Source organism: Cavia porcellus, unplaced genomic scaffold (assembly GCF_034190915.1).
Source record: "Cavia porcellus strain 051 isolate PalLab524CR breed Dunkin Hartley unplaced genomic scaffold, mCavPor4.1 scaffold_18, whole genome shotgun sequence".
Lineage (NCBI taxonomy): Eukaryota > Metazoa > Chordata > Mammalia > Rodentia > Caviidae > Cavia > Cavia porcellus.
The window spans coordinates 58326661-58342831 of record NW_026947501.1 but is presented as its reverse complement, the minus strand read 5'-3'; the positions used below and the strand labels follow the sequence as shown (position 1 = coordinate 58342831).

The 16171-nt window shown below is 37.2% G+C and overlaps 1 protein-coding gene across 3 annotated transcripts in view; it reads left to right on the top strand.

Annotated features, from left to right (window-relative positions):
• Slit2 (slit guidance ligand 2) overlaps window positions 1-15497 on the top strand; it is a 345916-nt gene extending 330419 nt beyond the window's left edge. For all 3 annotated transcript variants that reach the window (XM_063230084.1, XM_063230083.1, XM_063230085.1), the window contains 4 exons: window positions 7259-7413; window positions 11890-12178; window positions 12351-12562; window positions 13709-15497. In XM_063230084.1, coding sequence (XP_063086154.1) covers window positions 7259-7413; window positions 11890-12178; window positions 12351-12562; window positions 13709-13950 — 898 coding nt within the window. In that variant the 3' untranslated portion in view covers window positions 13951-15497. The remainder of the gene's footprint in view (window positions 1-7258; window positions 7414-11889; window positions 12179-12350; window positions 12563-13708) is intronic.
• The last annotated feature ends 674 nt before the right edge of the window (window positions 15498-16171 follow it).

The window sequence follows — 16171 nt, the reverse complement described above, 5'->3', positions numbered from 1 at the left end:
CTATGAGCCTCTTATTTACAATTTTAAAAGATAAAAAAGAGGCCTCATTATTAGTATTCATAATCTAGTTAAGATCAGTGTCTATGGACTAGCCATATAATACCATCTAGAAATCTGTCCTTGACTACAAAGAAAAAAGAAATTGGTTTTTACACTGTGTGTGTGCAGCTTAAATCACTGTTTTACTTTATTTTTTTGTAAATGAAACTTTACATTTAATTTGGTTAATTTTGGTGGTGCTGAGTATATAGTACGCATTTACATTTCATGACATGGTGGTTACTATAGTTTTTAATGCATTTTTCAGTGTTTGAAGGAATTTTTAAGTTGGATTTCTTTCTTTTCGGAAAAAATAGTGGTTGCTAACTTCTTTATCTGGTATTACATATTTTCTGTTTTTGACTTTTAGCATAACACTTGGAATTTCATTTATAAGTGTAAAAAAGCTTATTGTATGAAACATGTTACTATTTGATCCTTCTAAACTTTTACAAGAATCATGTTAACTTCTTAATGAAACTAGATACCTTACTTTTTATCTGTCATTGATTTTTTGGTCTTTTCCTGTTTTTGACTTTTTGCAACTCTGAACTGTGTATCATAAAGATGTATCATGCTGAATCCACAGACTGATAATCCACATATAAGCCTTCACGATGGCTTAGTTTCTCATATCATATCTACTGTAAGATTCCTGTAATAGCAATAGTTTTGTTTAATTGTCATGAGGATAGGAATTTTTATTTTAAAGAAGAAAAATATGAAAATAACGAAACAGATTTTTAAAACAGTTCAATGGGAGAGTTATAACAATTAATAGCTTTGTAGCCTTTGTAGTAGTTATTCAGAGTACAAAATATAGGCAAAGATACCTTGTCCTAACAGTGTTACCACAAACATTTATTTTCAGTTAACCTTAAAACTAGCTGAATAACTATCTTTTTTATTATTTTAAAAACAAAACCAAAAAAGGATGAAAATTATACAAGGTTTCAAAAAATAGTAGGAAATTAACACTAGTTAATGTGTTATAGTTATCTTAGAAGTAGTTATTCAGATTACAGGATTTGGGCATAATTCTCTTAACTATCTTGTGTATAGCCATGTTTTTTTTTTTTTTTCTTTTTCTCTTCCTACCTTTCTGTTTTCCCCCATCTCAATTTGTCTTTGCTTTTGAACATTTTCTTCCCAGTTCTCAATATCTATTTAATGTTAGGATCTTATTCCCTGGTGCCATTTCTCACATTAGTGAGACAGTATGGTATTTACACATACAGACATGATTTATTTCATTTACGAGTATGGTCTCGAGTTGCATCCATTTACCTAATAAAGAAATCTCCAGTTTATCCATTTTTATGGTTGAATAGTATTCAATTATTTTTAAAAAAATCTTTTTTATCCATTCCTCAGTTGATGGGTATTTGGGTTGTTTCCAAGTGTTAGCTATTATACAATGTATTGCTATAAATATGGGTGCACATATATTGGTGTGATAGCTAAGTGGAATAGGACCTCTAATCCTATTGTAAAATTCTAAGATTCTAAGGAATCTCCACACTGATTTCTACAACAGCTGTATCAGTCTACACTCATATCAGGAGTGGACAAGGTTCCTTTTTCCACACAGCCCCTCCAGCATTTGTTATTGGTTGACTTTTTGATGTTAGCCATCCGTTCTGGGGTAAGATGGAATCTCAGTGTTGTTTTCATTTCCATCTCTCAATTAACTAATGATGTTGAATGTTTCTTCACCTATTTGTTTGCCATTTGTATGTCTTCACCTGAGAAGTGTGTGTCCATTTCAGAATTTTGAAATGTGTGCCCATTTTTGAATTGGGTCTTTGAATTGGGGGGAGGCTGACTTTTTTTTCAAATTTTTATATGTTCTAGGTACAAATCCTTTTTCTGTGGGACAGCTGGCTATAAATTTTTCCCACTCTGTGGGTTGTCTTTTCACTCCGTTGGTGATTTCTTTTGTTGTGCAAAAGCTTTTTTTAAAAAAGTGAGATCCCATTTGTTAATTCTTTTCTATTTCCCTTGCAATCTGAATTTTGTTATCAAGTCTTTGTCTTCAAGCTTTTTCCTATTTTCTCTTTCAGTAAATTTAGTATTTCTATTTTAACATTAGATCTTTGCTCCATTTTGACTTTAGTTTAATGCACAATAATAGACATGGTTCTAGTGTTAGTCTTCAGCATGTGAAAAGTCAGTTTTTCTAGCACCATTTATTAAAGAGACTATCTTTCTTCTAGTGACCATGTTTGGTTCCTTTACCAAGGATAAGGTTGCTGAATGTCTTTGTAGTTGCATCTGCACCTTCTATTCTAGTCCACTAGTCCACTGATACTTAGGACTGGTTTTTTTGCTGCTTTTCTTATTTTTTTTTAATTTTTATTTTATTTTTTGTTTGTTTTTTGCCAGTATCGTACTGATTTTATCACAGTACCTTTGCAGTATGATTTCAGGTCAGGATCGTGATGTCCCCTTATTTGTGTTCGTTCCCCAGAACTGCCTTTGTTATTCTAGGTCTCCTGTGTTTCCAAATGAATTTTAAGAGTGTTTTCTCTAGATCTGTGAGGTATGTCAATGGTATTTTGATTGGGATTGCATTAAATCTGTATAGCCACTTTGGAGATATGGCCATTCACTATGTTGGTTCTTCCTACTCATGAGCATCTGTTGAGATGATCATGTGATGTTTTCTTTGTCCTGTTAATATGGTATATTACATTTATTGATTTCTGTATCTTAAAGAATCTTTGCATTCTTGGGATGACTCCTAATTGGTCATAATGTACAATCTGCTTGATGATTTGCTGCATTCTATTTACCCATATCTTATTAAGAATTTTTGCAGTTACGTTCATTAGAGAGATTGGCTTGCAGTTTTCTTTTTTTGGTTGAGAATTTCTCTAGTGTTGTAATCAGTGTAATACTTACTTCCATGAATTATTTTGGAAGTACTCCTTCCCTTTCAGTTTCTTTAAAGAATTTCATCATTAGTGTCATTAGTTAGTCTCTAAATTTCTCATACATAGACTCTATTAATGCCTAGGCTTTTCTTTGTTAGTAAATTTTTAATTACATTTTCAATTTCATTGGCTGACACTAGATTATTTAGAATTTTTATATCTTCTTAATTTGGTTCTCATAATTCAGTTTTTCCTAGGAATCTGTCCATTCTTCTGTGTTTTACATCTTATTAGAATATAAGTTCTCATAGTAGGTATTACAACCTCCTGGATTTCTGTGGCTACATTGTAATTTCCCATTTCATTACAAATTTCTTCAATTTGGGTTTTCCTTTTCTTCTTTTTGATGAAGTTGGCTGATAGTTTATCAATTTTATTTATTCTTTCAAAGTATCAACTTTTTGATTCATGTATTCTTTGTATTTTCTTAGTCTCTATTGTATTTCTCTGTCTGTCTGTCTCTGTCTCTGTCTCTGTCTCTGTCTCTGTCTCTGTCTCTCTCTCTCTCTCTCTCTCTCTCTCTTTCACACTCAGAACTGAACTTTGGTTTCTAGGCAGATGTTTTGCCACTGAGCTATATCCCTGGCCCTTCTATGGCATTAATTTGTTTTCATTATTTCCTCTCATATGATCTTTGGGTTTGATTTGTTCTTCTTTTTCTAGAAGATTGAGGTTCAGTATTATGTTGTTTATTTAAACTCATTCTGTTTTCCTCATGTGTGAGTTCATCACTATAACTTTTGTTCCCTAGGATTGCTTTCATTGGCCCCTAAGTTTCAGTATGTTTGTGTTGGCATTATTAATTGTATATAAGTTTAATTCCATCTTTAATTTCTTCTGTGACCTGCTTTTTGTTCAGAAGGGTGCTGTTTAATTTCCACATGTTAATGTAGTTTTTGTGATTTTCTTCATTTTTGATTTCCAGTTTCATTGTGCTGTGGTCAGACAGTATGCATAGGATGATTTCATCATCTCTCATTTACTTAAACATGCTTTGTCAGGTAATATGTGGTCTATTTTAGAGAACGTCCCATGTGCATCTGAGAAGAGTGTGTATTCTGGTGTTTTGGGGTAGAACACTCTGTAGGAGATCTACCAAGTCCATTTGTTCACAGGCTTGGATTAATTCTAAGATTTCTTTGTTGATTTTTTGTGTAATTGATCTATTTGTGAGAGTAGGGTAGTAAAGTCACTCGCTATAATTGTATTAGTACTTATTTGGTTTTTCATGTATGTTAATATGTTTTATGTAGTTGGGTAAACCAGAATTTGGTGCATAAATATTTAAGATTTTTATGTCTTCTTGGAGTTTGTAATGACCTTCTTTCTTTTGTCCAGTTTTGGTTTAAAGTTTGCATTGTCTACAAACAGAATAACTATCCCTGCTTTTTTTTCTGGGTTCCTGTGACATGGTGGATTGCTTTTCATTCTTTGAGTTTTAGACTGTGAATTTCTTTTTGAGGTAAATGTGTTTCCTGAATGCAGCATATTGTTGAGTCTTGCTTCTTGGTCATTCTGCCAGTCTGCTTCTCTTTATTGGTGAATTGAGATCATTTCCATTGATGGTTATAGCTGATATGTATTGGCTTTTCTTTTCTGTGTTGTTTTTCTGTTGTTTGTTCCTTGTCTTTCTCCATGGTTTAATTGCTAGCTCTGCCTGGCAGCTTCTTTCTATTGGTGTTCATGTGTTTGCAATCTTCATTATCTCTTTCTAATATGTCCTTCAGAGCACTCCATTGAGATAGTTTGGTGGTCATAAATTTCTATAGTTGTTCTTTGTCATGGAAGTATCTTATTTCTCCATCAATTTTGAAAGATAGTTTTGTGGGATACATCAGTCTGGGTTGAAAATGATTTCCTTTAGGACTTGAAATGCCTCACTCCAAGCTTCCCTTGATTTGAGGGTTTGTATTGAGACATCTGCTGTGATTCTGATGGACCTCCCTTTATAAAAAATGTTTCTTTTCCCTAGGTGTTTTTAATATTTTGTTCTTGTGCTGAATTTCTGGAATCTTGATTATTATATGCATGGTATAGATTTATTTGGATCATAATGATTTACTTTAATACTTTTAGTAACTTTAACAAGACATGCCCCCGAAGAAATTATTTCTACAAATCTTTTGCATTATATTATGATCAATGTTTTTTCTAAGAAACTTAAATTTATATTTTTTCCTGAAAGACAATCTAAAATACTATTGAATTACTTATTTTTATGCTAATGAAGATGAAAGTTGACTGCTGTGAATTTTTAAAAATTATTTCATATAGGTTTCAAGTTAACTGTAGAATGGAGAACTGTTGAACATTTAACAGAGGGAAAATTGAAGTGTGTTACTAGTCAAGTATCTTATTAAAGTTCAAATATTAAAAAATGCAAAAACCAAAACTCAAATCTAGGTATGTCTAACTCCAGATTTCTGTGTTTGACAAACAGCTAATAATACAGCTAAAAATATTTCTTTAGAAGAGAATTATATAGGGCTGGGGATTTAGCTCAGCGGCATTAGTGCCTGCCTTGCAAGCAGGCAGTCGTGAGTTCGATCCCCGATACCAATAAAAAAGGACAAAGACAAAAAAAAAAAAAAAAAAAAGAAGAAGAAGAGAATTACATTTAAGATTAATGAAAGTTGATAGGTAATGTTATTTATCAAATAACATCCTAGACTATTGTTTCTTCTGTCAATTTTAATTGTTTTAATAGTAGGATACTTAAATATATAGGAGGCAAAAACATTGTTATTTCCAATACTGATTTTTTAAAAGTTGACATCTGTAATGGGTTATTAAACATCTCTGCACATGTGAATTCTTTAAACACCTGGAGCAAAATAGCATGTAATACTTTTCCATTTCTGTAGAAATACCCTCAAATCAAAAACCTTTTATTCTTAGTCAACAAACTTTGGAACATGACTAGACTACAGTGGTAAGAACTGTGCAAAAATTTTAATATATTTTTCTGTCATTTTCCAGATTTGACCTTTTTGCACATTTAAATGTCAGTGCATGGAAGTTTAAGCAATCATCTTGCACAGGGAATATTAACGATTCACATTTAAGTCTAATCTCTCAACTGGATGCTCCCACATAGCCATTTGGAACCTCTTTTCAGTCTCTCTAGAAAATATCCAGTTCATTAGATCTTTAATATTCACAATCTATTTTGACCCCAGTTTTCATTCTGCTATTCTTCTGCTAGTACAGAAAAAATGAGGATACTCTCAATACTGGACTATTATTGGTTCCATTTTCTTTGTCTCTGATTTTCTTTGTCTACTATAACACCAGGGTTAAATTTGTAACTATAATTTAAAACCATATAATACCTATTTATGTTTCTCCTAACTTCATCTTATTTTCCATATTTATTTTTCTTACTTCAGTTTCTTAATTTTTAAAATGTTCATCTATTCTGTGAGTCTTTGAAAACCTTCTCAAGATTTTTAGAAGGCAGCAGTAACAACTGATACACAATGGCTTTTCAAGTTACAATAAAAAACTGCATCAACACTCATCATTGCTGGACTCCTTAGATATGACTCTGAAACATATTCTTTAACTTGCTATTCCTATCTGTACATGAAGCAAAAACCTCTCTGTCATGTCACTTGATGGACACTACTCTGAAAATTACACAGTAATTAAAGGTGTATTATCAATTAACAATTTTTAAAAGTGCAAGGATCCTATCAAGTTGGTCCTGCCTATATTGATGTGCATGCTTGATTCTGATAAGTCCCCAAGACACTATTTAGAGAATATTAAAACTCTTCCATCAGTCCCTTACTGTTAGTGTCATACATTTGATACTGTAGAGGTTCCTAGTTTTTCTAACGCTATTGGAGTGACAGTATCTTACCAAGTGGAAGTTTTATGGCACTAAAAAACAAGTGTATAAATTACCTTTTGTCATTAAGAGAATACAACTGGCTAATGAATAAATGTGCTCAATTCCAGTTCTTTCAGTGGAAAAAATACTTTATGTCCAGTTCCTGAGAACTTGGATTGATACCTCCTTGAACATCTCCTTTAAAAAGAGTAACTTGGGGAGGTAAAAAGAATTAAGATGCGTTTGATGCAGACATGCCAGTTCTCCACAATGACTACCAATTATGCAAATATATACAAATTTCAAAAATTAAAATTCCTGATTTTAAGGAAGTGCCCCCAAACTCAGCTTCCTTAATATTAGCCTTGAATGTCTTTTGAGTGTTTATTGGAGTTGCACTTTAATTAAAAGAAAATAGAAAGACCAGCTCTGTTGCTCTTCATTGCAGTGTGGAGACGATCAATGATGGAAACTTTCACATTGTGGAGCTGCTGGCCTTGGATCAGAGCTTGTCCCTCTCAGTGGATGGAGGCAGCCCCAAAATCATCACCAACTTGTCAAAGCAGTCCACCCTGAATTTCGACTCCCCACTTTATGTAGGAGGTAAGTTTTCTTCTAAACTCAGTGGATAACCAAACCCTGCAGTGATTCTCATTATAGACTAATGCTAAGTTATTGATGCTATGGCATCATTGTCATTGGCCAGGAATGATCTGTCACAAAAAGCAGGCATCAGGAAAAGAACACAGAGAGTACCAGGTAGGTGATAGGGAAACTTTCGTCATCCAGATTCCAACTAAAGATGTCATTGGAATAGAGAAGATCAGGCAGTGTTTCCTCATGTATAGCACATTCTGCTTGATTTACCCATCATATCACTGAATTCCATATTTATTTGATCTGTTGAAAAAGAAAATTTGTCAGTGATCAAACCAGACAAGAAAATTATGCAACAAGCTAATGCAAATGGGGCAGTAGGTGATGCCACCCCAGTCCCCTTGATGAAGCAAAACCTAACTCACTCAAATATCATCTAATTGGAGTTCCCACACCACCAGATGCTCACTCATGAAGATAATAGGGTGATTATCAGTGAAATCCAAGTGAATAACAAGATTCATGGAGCTACAAAAGAAATCTGCATAGCAAAGTCCTTAAAGTTAATGCACAATAGAGGAGATTGCAAGTAGAGTTTAAGTCTGGGAATAATGGACTGAAGATGCTTGGTTTTGTTTGAGTAAGTAGATGAGAGAAAGAAGTATGAGGAAAGCTTTTAAGGATTCCAGAAGAAAAGTCCTACAAGAAATGAAAAACCCACTCTTGTCTCCATAGATATAGAAAATAGATGATGTCAAATTGAGAGACATGTAGTTGTTACATTGAGTTGAAAAATTGATTCATTTTATAAATAATCAGAAGTTCTAAACAGGTCAGTGCACCTGATTTTATTATTATGACATTTATTTTCATAAAACTCACATGATTCCTTGCAAAAAATAATGGTAGGATGCTAGCTTATTATCTTAATCCTCCAAAACCTTTGCTGAAGGTATTCTTTAGAATTGTCCTCTAAGCCCAGGATGCTTCTATTTTCACTAATTTCAATATTAGGAAATTGTAACACATTGATAGAGTTAGAATATTTAGAAATAGCTCAAATGTTCCTGTCAATAGGTATGGAATAGCTATCATAAGCTAGGAAGTGATATAATGACTTCCTAAAGAATCCCAAGAAAACCATAAATGGTTCCTCTGTTCCAGGAAATTAAAGAACACAGGTGCGTCTTCCAGTAACCATACATAGTGCATTGTGATTGAAGTTTCATGCTGAGTCTGCTCTGCAATTTGGTGTATCTGATTGCTTTATGGAAATCACAACTGAAACTCATTTAAAAAAATGGAAAACTTCAGTTTTCTATGTACTTCAGTTAACAGGGCTGCTTTGGTGTGGGTGAAAGAAGTCCCATTGAACTTGTGTTTAGGAAGAAAATAAATCCTATTTATTGAGCATATGTTATGTGACCAACACAGTGCCTCTTTTACAATATTAACCCTCGAGGATCTTAAAAAACAAGCCATATTTTCTGTTTTATGATCCCAAGGAGACTGCCTCGGGGACTTTGTAACTGTTCTTCAAGTTCTCAAGACTATTTATTTGTGTTAGTAGCAGATACCTTATTTAAGTTTAAGTCCGTCTGACTCCAAAACCACCTGCTACCATTCACCTCTTAATAAACAGCAAAAAGCAAATAAATGTTAGTTATGTGGCTTTTAGTTGTTTATTTCTGGGCTTGTGCTTCCCTTGATGTTCTAATGCTTTCATTAGAAACCATTTGTTTTAAACCCCCCTTAAAAGATGATGCAAAAACCTAAAAATACAGGATGAGATTGTTTAGGTCAGAATATTTATTTTAAACAGTAAAAACATAGTTTTAAATGTCAAAATGGAAAGTGCTAATGCTTTTGAGGATCGAGGGCTTGGAAGAATCGAAATAGTACACCTGTGTACCCAGGTCTGAAGGAAGTCACTTTCGGGCCTCACTGAGGGGCGTACCCTGGGCCCTCTGCCTTCTAGCTCACAGAGCTGTGTGGTCTCAGGGGTAATTAAGATTTTAAAATTACAAGGAATCTGTGAGACCACGACCTTAAATGCCCCATTGCAGAGGCATGACAGGCTGAGCCAGCAAAGGGAAGTGTGGCAAACAAGGCCAGTTTAAAACCATGGTCACCTCGAGGAAACCTTCCGGAAGCTGCTGCATCGTGGGCCTCGGCCCTTGCAGGTGTAGTCTCAGGTGGATGGACCATAGCTCAACCCATGTTGGGGCATTAGTCATCCATGATACACTGTTTAGATAGCATAAGACACAACTTAATCATTGTGTTTTTCTGTGTAACAGTCCAACCATGACATTCGTTACCTATTGTGGGTTTAAACTGGAGTAAGATGCACACAGACATAGAGATCTGGCCATAAATTACAGATCTTCTCCTGGTGCTGGTATTAACTCAGGGTTGATACTTGTTTTTGTGTGTGTGTCATTTTGTTGCCTGTAGATTCTTTTAAGGCTCTAAACTATCTATCTACCTGTTGGCTCATTGCAGTTTTTCTATAATCCATAGCTTATAGAAAGGGCTTTTTCAAAAATCACGGATCTACTTTCAATTTTCAGTGAAGATGTAGTTTGCTAACCAAGCACATGAAAGGTTGATTCTAACAGTTCTTGGCTGGGAGTGCAGTTCGGTGATAAAACACATGCTTAGTACTGAAAGCATGAACAGGCATGAGGCCGTGGTTCAACCCTCAACATCAAAAAGAATTAAAATTTCAAAGAACTCAAATATTTATTTCCCAGTTGTATGTGTCCTGTTGAAAATCCAGTAGGTATACCATGCACAAAACATTTTCATTTACAAATTACCGTCATCAAAACTAGACATTTATAACTGCGTGCTTGGGTACTGTAAAGAACACTTTCACTAATTGTTTCCCTCTGCTGTGGAACTTTGAGTTTAGTCTTGGCATCTACACATACGGGCATTGTACCTGCATCAGCATGAAGTAGTTTTAGTAGTATTTGAAGTAGTTTTAGGAGAAGTTCATTTTTAACCTCTGAAGAGTCTACCATGCACATGTGAATGTTAAGCCCACAGGTTTATGATGATGAACGAGTATGATTCAGTTAGTACGACTTACCCAGAGAAAAGAATTTCTTGTCACTCATCTCTTCCTGGAAATACGCTGTAGTAACCCATTTTCAAAGACCAGATAGACACATGCCTAAAAGGCTGTACTTAAGAGAACTTCAAAGCCAAGATATATAATTTAGCACTTGTCCAAATGTGACCATGGACCACCTATGTTGGAATCAACTATACTGCATTTTGGCATTTAGTTTTCTGTGCCTGTCTGCTCTCCTACAGGATAAGAACTTCGGGGTGGGGAGAGACCTGGGAAGCTGACTTTTGAGCACACACCCCAGGTGGTCCTTATGTATGACACGCTTGCACACAATTACTGCAGTCTATCTGCTCATGATAGAACTCTAAGCCCCAGAGAAGGGAAATGACTGGCTCAGATATGCTTAACACCAAAATTAAAGACTTGACCTCTTGCCTGGTGCTTTTGTTCACATAGCTGCCTGATTTTGTTGCTTGCAAAGATTGAAATGATGTTCCCTTGTTAAGACAGAAGACAATGCACAAGTCGGGCCCTGAATGCTATGGTCATCAATGTCTGTAACTAGAGAGGCCCCCAGAAGGTGCCTGGGCTACCACCCCAAGTCCTCTAGCCAGTGGGTCAGAGTCAAGGAGCAGCTGGAGCATGAGCACAAGGGTCATCCTCTCTGATGGCCACCAATGACCTGGATGATTGCTTCCTATAGGCAACGCCATCCAGGAACTATTTTAGTGTCTGGCTCAGGCCATGGAAACACTCTTCGGTTCTGCCAAAATGAGAGATACCAGATGTTTGCTGCTAATGGAATGTGAGCACTAGCTCTCACTTCTTGGAATTTGTTCAACTGAACCTTGGCTGGAAGACTAGGGAGGTTCCTGTCATCAGTCTGGTAACCTGACCTTGCTGGGTGACATTCAGCATGCCTACCATGTTTTGTCAGTCTGAGACCTTTCTCTTTAAAGCAAAGGGCAGAGTTAAGAGACTACAAACTGTGCTTTTTTGAGCTCTAGGCATCCCAAGGTGTGTGTGGTATGGAATGAGGGAGCCATCAAGCATAGAAACTAATCTCCCTCCTCCGACAGGTTTGTATTTAAGCAGAGTAGTTCTGCTTGCAGGCTTTTTGCTTGTAAGTATCTGTGCAAAGTTTTATTTGAAAGAAATTTAAAAATTAAATATTGACTGCCAGTAAACTTGGCTTCATATTCTTCATGTGCATTAGAAATTCCTGGAACTTCATCCAAAACAAACAAACACATCTCTCTTTCCATCCCAGAACCCTCTAACCCAAGATATCTGATTTGGTGGGGCTAAGTGAGTTCTCAAGCATCAGTATTTCTGGGCTGCAAATGGCTGAGGACTCCCTCCCTACACAGGCTGATCTGTCCCATGCTGCCCCTCTCCAGGCATGCCTGGGAAGAACAATGTGGCGTCCCTACGCCAGGCTCCAGGAAAGAATGGTACCAGCTTCCACGGCTGCATCCGGAACCTTTACATCAACAGTGAGCTGCAGGACTTCCGGAAGGTACCCATGCAGACAGGCATTCTGCCCGGCTGCGAACCATGCCACAAGAAGGTGTGCGCGCATGGTACATGCCAGCCAGGCAGACAGTCAGGCTTCACCTGCGAGTGTGAAGAAGGATGGATGGGGCCCCTCTGTGACCAACGGACCAATGACCCTTGTCTTGGAAATAAGTAAGTTTGTTCTCCTTGAATACAGGTGCTGAACACTCACAGTAAAATCTAGCAAAAGGTGGGAGGCAGATAGGAGGAGGAAAGGAGGGAAAGAAACCAGCCCATCACCACTCTGCACCTCATCTTATCTCTTCTGAATGTACATCCATTCCTTTGTGCTTCCACCCTCTAGATGCGTACATGGCACCTGCCTGCCAATCAATGCATTCTCCTATAGCTGTAAGTGCCTGGAGGGCCATGGAGGAGTCCTTTGTGATGAAGAGGAGGATCTGTTCAACCCCTGCCAGACGATCAAGTGCAAGCACGGAAAGTGCAGGCTCTCAGGACTGGGGCAGCCCTACTGTGAATGCAGCAGCGGGTACACTGGGGGCAGCTGTGATCGAGGTAAGCCAGTCTAGCCCTCCTGCTCCGGGCACAGTAAGAGGGGTGCGCCAGCACTGCTCAAAGAGCAAGGGTGAAAGAAACAGACAGAGGAGCACCGAGGAAAATTCCAAGTCTGTGTTAGTTGCAGTTGTCCCTGTTGTATTTTTAAGTGCTAAGAAGGTACCAGATGCGTAAGATCCTAAACTCCCACAGTAAGATTTTACAGGGCCCCGAGAGAGCTTGTCCCAACTTGATTTGCTGTGAAAATTCTGCTTTTTACCTTTCATTGGAAGCACATTGCTTTTACTTACCTGCTGCCCTTACCTGTTGGTCTCATCTACAACTATTATTTATTCTACTTCTGGCCCAAAGAGGATGCCACTATAATTCTACTCCAGTTTTTGTACACAATCACCCTTGACCTTAGAATGGATGGATTTATCAAAGCAAATTAGGCAGGTGAGGGGATGGAAGGAGGCTGACTTTTGGCCCAACTCTCCCTTCCCCGTCTCCACGGTAAGGATCTTCCTTGCCTCCAGCTGGCACGGACTTTGTTTTGTGCATCAGAGGAACATGCCCCCAGAAGCTTTCAGCAGATGTCTCTTTTTTTGAACTACTTCATAGGAGGGTAATTTATGAAGTTAGTGGAATGTTACTTGTATTAAGTAGCAGATTGGATAATATGAAACTCCGGGTTTAATAAATTAAATTGCATTCTCTCTGCAACTACTCCCCATGGCAAACAAAACCAGCTGTTAGTAGTGTAAAAACAGAAGATGTGTATTTTGTCCCTTTTTGCAATAAAGGAAAAGATTTAAGAATCCAATTTTCTTGTCAATGCAATCGCATGGTATTTCCAGTCTGTACAGAGGGCATTCACTTTGCTGGAAATAAAAGCCCAAAATGAGTATGTCCCAAGGAACAGTAGACCATCCCACCAGCCCAAATTAGGTTATATAACCCTAAAAACTGCATTTTCTTCGATCCCCGGTACCAAAAAAAAAAAAAAAAAACTGCATTTACCGAAGGGAGAGAAGCAGAGACAGCGCCCACACAATTGAGATGTGGATTCACTCAGGGTCACTTTTGCGCATGACTGACAGTGCCTGTCCTTAAAACGCTTCTTCTTTTTTTGTTTGTTTGTTTGTTTGTTTGTTTGTTTTTCAGAAATCTCTTGCCAAGGGGAACGGATAAGAGATTATTTCCAAAAGCAGCAGGGCTATGCCGCCTGCCAAACCACCAAGAAGGTCTCTCGCTTAGAATGTAAAGGGGGTTGCGCGGGAGGGCAGTGCTGCGGGCCGCTGCGGAGCAAGCGGCGGAAATACTCTTTCAAGTGCACGGACGGGTCTTCCTTTGCAGACGAGGTTGAGAAGGTGGTGAAGTGCGGCTGTACAAGGTGTGCATCCTAAAAGCCCGTCGCTGCTGCTCCCACCTTGGCCTCGGGCAGAGTTTGTACAGTATCCTTCTTGACCAGGTTGAACTGATTCAGGCTTCATAGTGGAAATATTTGAAATATATTGTAAAATACAGAACAGACTTATTTTTATTATGAGAATAAAGACTTTTTTTCTGCATTTGGAAAAATAAATAAATAATAAAATAAAAGACGTGCTTGAACTGAAGCTTCCCTCATGCTGGAGAAGTGTGCAGAGAGCTACAGTTCCAGGCGTCAGAGCCACGACGCGGACCACTGGGACAGGATCCAGCTTGAAACAGGCTGGAGATGAGCAGAAGCACATTCAGTACTCCAGAGGCTGTCCCTGGTCCACACCCATGCAGTCCACCAGGACACTTGAAGCACACGCGTGTGAATGAGTCTGCCAGGCTAAAGAATGGAACTCCAGAATGCACAGAAAAAAGAAATGCATGAGAAGAGGTTCGTGCAAAATACAAAGGACACTGAAGATGTGGACTTCATTCTCGAGAGGAAACAAGAAGTGGCGTGCTATGATATATTTTACTTGCTTTTTAAACATCAGCATGTCAGCAGAAGCCGCACACAAAAGTGATTATCTACCCTTTTCCAGTATTAATTTTTGTAATATAAATGATAAAGGAGATGATAAAGAACCAATAGATTATTGATAAATAAATTAGTAATAATATGAATTTTTGTTTCTATGAGTTCTAAACAGCCCTATACAGTATTCACTTTCAACGAGGAATATTTATTGTATCAAAGTACGTTGTACTTAACGTTTTAGACCATTCTTTTGCTGTTTCTCGATGCTTTAATATATATTAATTTATAATTATCCTGATATTTTTGTACATTTTTCAAACTTAAAAAAATCAGGATTTTTTTTTTTTTTTTGCAATAGTACTAACATAGGATGTTATCTCCGGATAAATATGTGTTGGTCTGTTTGACCTTGACAAATGACCACTAGTGTCACTGCCTTACTGGTGGGCACATGCAGAGCACCTGCAGAGGGTATGGGAAGTCCAAGGGGAGAAGAGGCACCTCTGCGTGTGAGGCTGTTCTTGCACGGAGAGAAGCAGCCCTTCCACAGCTTGTGCCCGCAGCAGAGAGATGGTGTATAACCAGCGGCACTAGGTGTAGCTCTTACCAATTAATATTTTCTTCATGGGTTCTGCCATTTTACTGGGGGTGGGAGGCTGGGAGAAAAGAAGACTACCGTGTCCAAAATTGTAAGGTTTCCCCAAATGATAAAACTTACTACCTTAATGTTTCTGTATTAACCTATTTGCTGCCAAATTATGATGTAGAATTGACAATGATTTATAGTGGACTGTGCTTTACCCTTATTAAATTACCAGGGTGCCCTGTAAAGATGCAGATGTTTCTCCCTCTGTCCCTCCAAGAAAAAAAAAAAAAAGATTTTACGAAGAGAATTAGATGTACATGTATAATTCAGTGTGCTTTGTCTTTCTCTAGACTGATATCAGTTACACTACTGATGTTTGTAGATTAAACAGCTATTTACTTCATTAACAGCTTGTTGGTTTTCTTAGAAATTACACAGTAAACACTCTAAGAACTTGTCAATCAGTGTGACTCAGAAAGAACCAAGAAGACAATTTAAACCTTATTACCAGAAATTGATTTGAAATTAGCATAGAGTCACAACTGGGGATTTTTTTTTTATTTAAAGAGAAAAAAAGAAAGGACATAAAAAAACAAAGCAGTAAAAGGGTACAAATAATACAGTATTTCAAGAAAAAAGTATACAGTAAGAAATCACGAGTCAATAGGTTACATATTATCTTGCCAGGAACAGTTGTCCAAATTACAAAATTAAAGCATATAAAGGGGACATTCATACAGTGAAATTGGAGACAGTTCCATTCAATGATCTAACAAAAGCTCAGTAATACGGTTTTCCATCCTACACACTCGAACGTGCCTGCCGTTATATCCCTTAGTCCACTTTCCTTTCCTCTCTTTTTTACAATAACAGACTTTTTGGGTTTTATTACTCCCACGGTTCTTATTACTTTTTTTGAAGAGAATAAAACCATGTGACTAAGCAAAACAGAGTCAGTTAGAAGGGTGGGCACAGTACATGATGCAAAAGTAGAATACCAGGTGATCAAAAGTGGTTACCATTGTGCCTTTTGCTATTTTTAAATTGAGTTGTCTATATCATCAGGTATAATAGAATTGAT